The sequence below is a fragment of the Balaenoptera ricei genome, chromosome 10, assembly GCF_028023285.1.
Source record: "Balaenoptera ricei isolate mBalRic1 chromosome 10, mBalRic1.hap2, whole genome shotgun sequence".
Lineage (NCBI taxonomy): Eukaryota > Metazoa > Chordata > Mammalia > Artiodactyla > Balaenopteridae > Balaenoptera > Balaenoptera ricei.
Genome location: NC_082648.1, coordinates 6,155,753 through 6,158,041, shown reverse-complemented (window position 1 = coordinate 6,158,041; position 2,289 = coordinate 6,155,753). Strand labels below are relative to the sequence as shown.

The 2,289-nt window shown below is 51.2% G+C and overlaps 1 protein-coding gene across 1 annotated transcript; it reads left to right on the top strand.

The window, feature by feature from the left end:
- The first annotated feature begins 640 nt into the window (after nucleotides 1-640).
- On the top strand, nucleotides 641-1,839 carry MRPL51 (mitochondrial ribosomal protein L51). Its single transcript, XM_059934431.1, has 3 exons — nucleotides 641-899; nucleotides 984-1,094; nucleotides 1,523-1,839. The coding sequence occupies exons 1-3, from the start codon at nucleotides 791-793 to the stop codon at nucleotides 1,717-1,719; spliced, it is 417 nt and encodes a 138-aa protein (XP_059790414.1). The 5' UTR covers nucleotides 641-790; the 3' UTR covers nucleotides 1,720-1,839.
- The last annotated feature ends 450 nt before the right edge of the window (nucleotides 1,840-2,289 follow it).

Below are 2,289 nucleotides of genomic sequence, written 5' to 3'. Positions count from 1 at the left end.
GAGGGCGGGGCCTAGATTCCGGCTCCCACCCCCCCACCCCCCCCGCCCCCCCGCCCCCCCCGCCGCCGTTGTCTCGCGGCCGCCTAGTTCCCCACAGGGTCCTCCTTTTCCGCGGTCGGTGGAGAGGAGGCCCTGGCGGTGCCTGCCGGAGATGCCGCGTTTGTAGCTGGGCAGTGGCCGTGCCCCTGGGACCGTGACCCACTCCGTCACCCCCAGGACAGGAGGCAAGTTCAGGCCGGCAGTTAGAAGGCTTAGGCTCTAGTCCAGGTTCCGCCATGTTCTCTGCCATATGACGTCCAGCAGGTCACTTCACTCCCTCAGCCTCAGATTTCCTCCCCTGTCGATTAGGGGGAATAAAAACAGCTACAGCGCAAAACTGCTGTGGGGCACAGAGAAGGGAAGCTCTGGGTTCCAGGTTCTGGACCTTCATCTCCCTCTGGAAACAGGAAAGGGTGAATTTGTTTGACCTTCAGCTTTGGGGGGGCCCTAGGCAACGAGACGAGTCCCTCAGCTCTTCCGGCGCTCCAAAACTTCCGGCGGGCAGACCGGAAGCGCCTCGGCTGGGCGGGGCGTCAAAGACCCTCTGCAACGGAACCTGGAGGGCGGGGCTCGTGGCTGGGGAAGGCGGGGCCAGGCTGGGTCTCGCCCGGAGCTGCCTGGGTAAAGCCCAAGATGGTTGCGTGCACGTAGTGTCCTCGTGAACCCAGCGGGGACGGTTCTTGTTCTCTCCTTGAAGGCCACGTCTGGCCCTCCCTCCTGTGCTTGTGAGGTGGGCTGTTGTAGGGGAGAGATGAGAGCAATGGCAGGGAGCCTCTCTTGGGTGGCAGGCAGCCTCTCTTGGGTGGCAGGCAGTAGCCTATGGGGCCAGGTGCCGCTGGCCTGCAGAAGCTTCTCTCTGGGTAAGTGGCTGATGCAGTAGGACGCCCCGAGAACTACTTATCAGTAAGCGGCTCAGATTCATTCCTTTTCTTCCCCATCCCTAGGTGTTCCCAGATTGTTCCATGTAAGGGTCACCCTCCCGCCCCGCAAAGTGGTTGATCGTTGGAACGAGAAGAGGGCCATGTTCGGGGTATATGACAACATCGGGATCCTGGGTAAGACTCGACTCCGTAGTGCAGAATTTCAGAACGGCAGTTATGCCGTAATGGCTATCTTTTTTCACCTGTGTAGAAATGGTACCTTCTTCAATAGTAAGAACAAACACGTGGCTATTTACGTTGTGTTCGGCACTGTTCTGTGTGCCCCGCATGCATTAACACATTTAAACCTCATAACCTTTTCACTTTGCAGGTGAGGAACCTGAGGCACAGGGAAGTGAAGTAGTTTTTCCAAAGCTAGTAAATGGCAGGGCCAGAATTTGAACGCCAAGCGGTCTTGCTTCAGAGCCTGTGCTCTTGATGCCGTAGCGTAATGTGTCTTGTCTCTAGGTGCTGCTCAGGGAGATGCAACCGTGTTGAAGGCTTAGCTGGTGTAGGCTGGGTTCTCTCCTCTTGGAACTAATACCTTCTCTCACATTACACAGGAAACTTTGAAAAGCACCCCAAAGAACTGATCAAGGGTCCCATATGGCTTCGAGGCTGGAAGGGGAATGAATTGCAGCGTTGTATCCGAAAGAAGAGAATGGTTGGAAATCGGATGTTCATTGACGACCTGCACAACCTGAACAAACGCATCAGCTATCTCTACAAATGCTTTAACCGACATGGAAAGTACCGGTAGAAGAGAATACTGGGAACTGTGGAAGAGGTGTATCTATCACCCGAGAGAAAGGGAAAGTGCTTTTCCTTATGAGGAAAGGGATTTGTATGCTCTCAGGAATAAAACGGGACTTCTTTGAAATCTGTTATCCACATCTTTATTTTCCTCTAGATGCTACTTTTACTCATTCATGCGACTAAGAAGTGGAACTCATCCCTAAGTCTTATAGTCTTAGGTTTGGACTTCACCACTTGCCCTTTGCAGTCTAGCCATACCTATGGTGTTTAAAAACTAAAAAATTATTGTTGGCATCTTTTGACGTTTGGCCCTTCATGTATTGAAAGTGATAATTTTAAATTGGCCCACAGTGCCATCATGTTAAATGTATTTTTAAAAACCCTTCCACACTGAAATGAAATATAATAGAAAAATGGAATTATACTTCTGCACTAATCTTGTCAAAAAATATTTATTGAGTACCTTTTCTGAGCTGAGAACTGTAGGAAAACCAAAATGTAATATATCCTCCCCCCATGCTTTTCTAGTTATGTGTATAAAGTTGTAGTCTCACATGTACACTTTAATATGAGG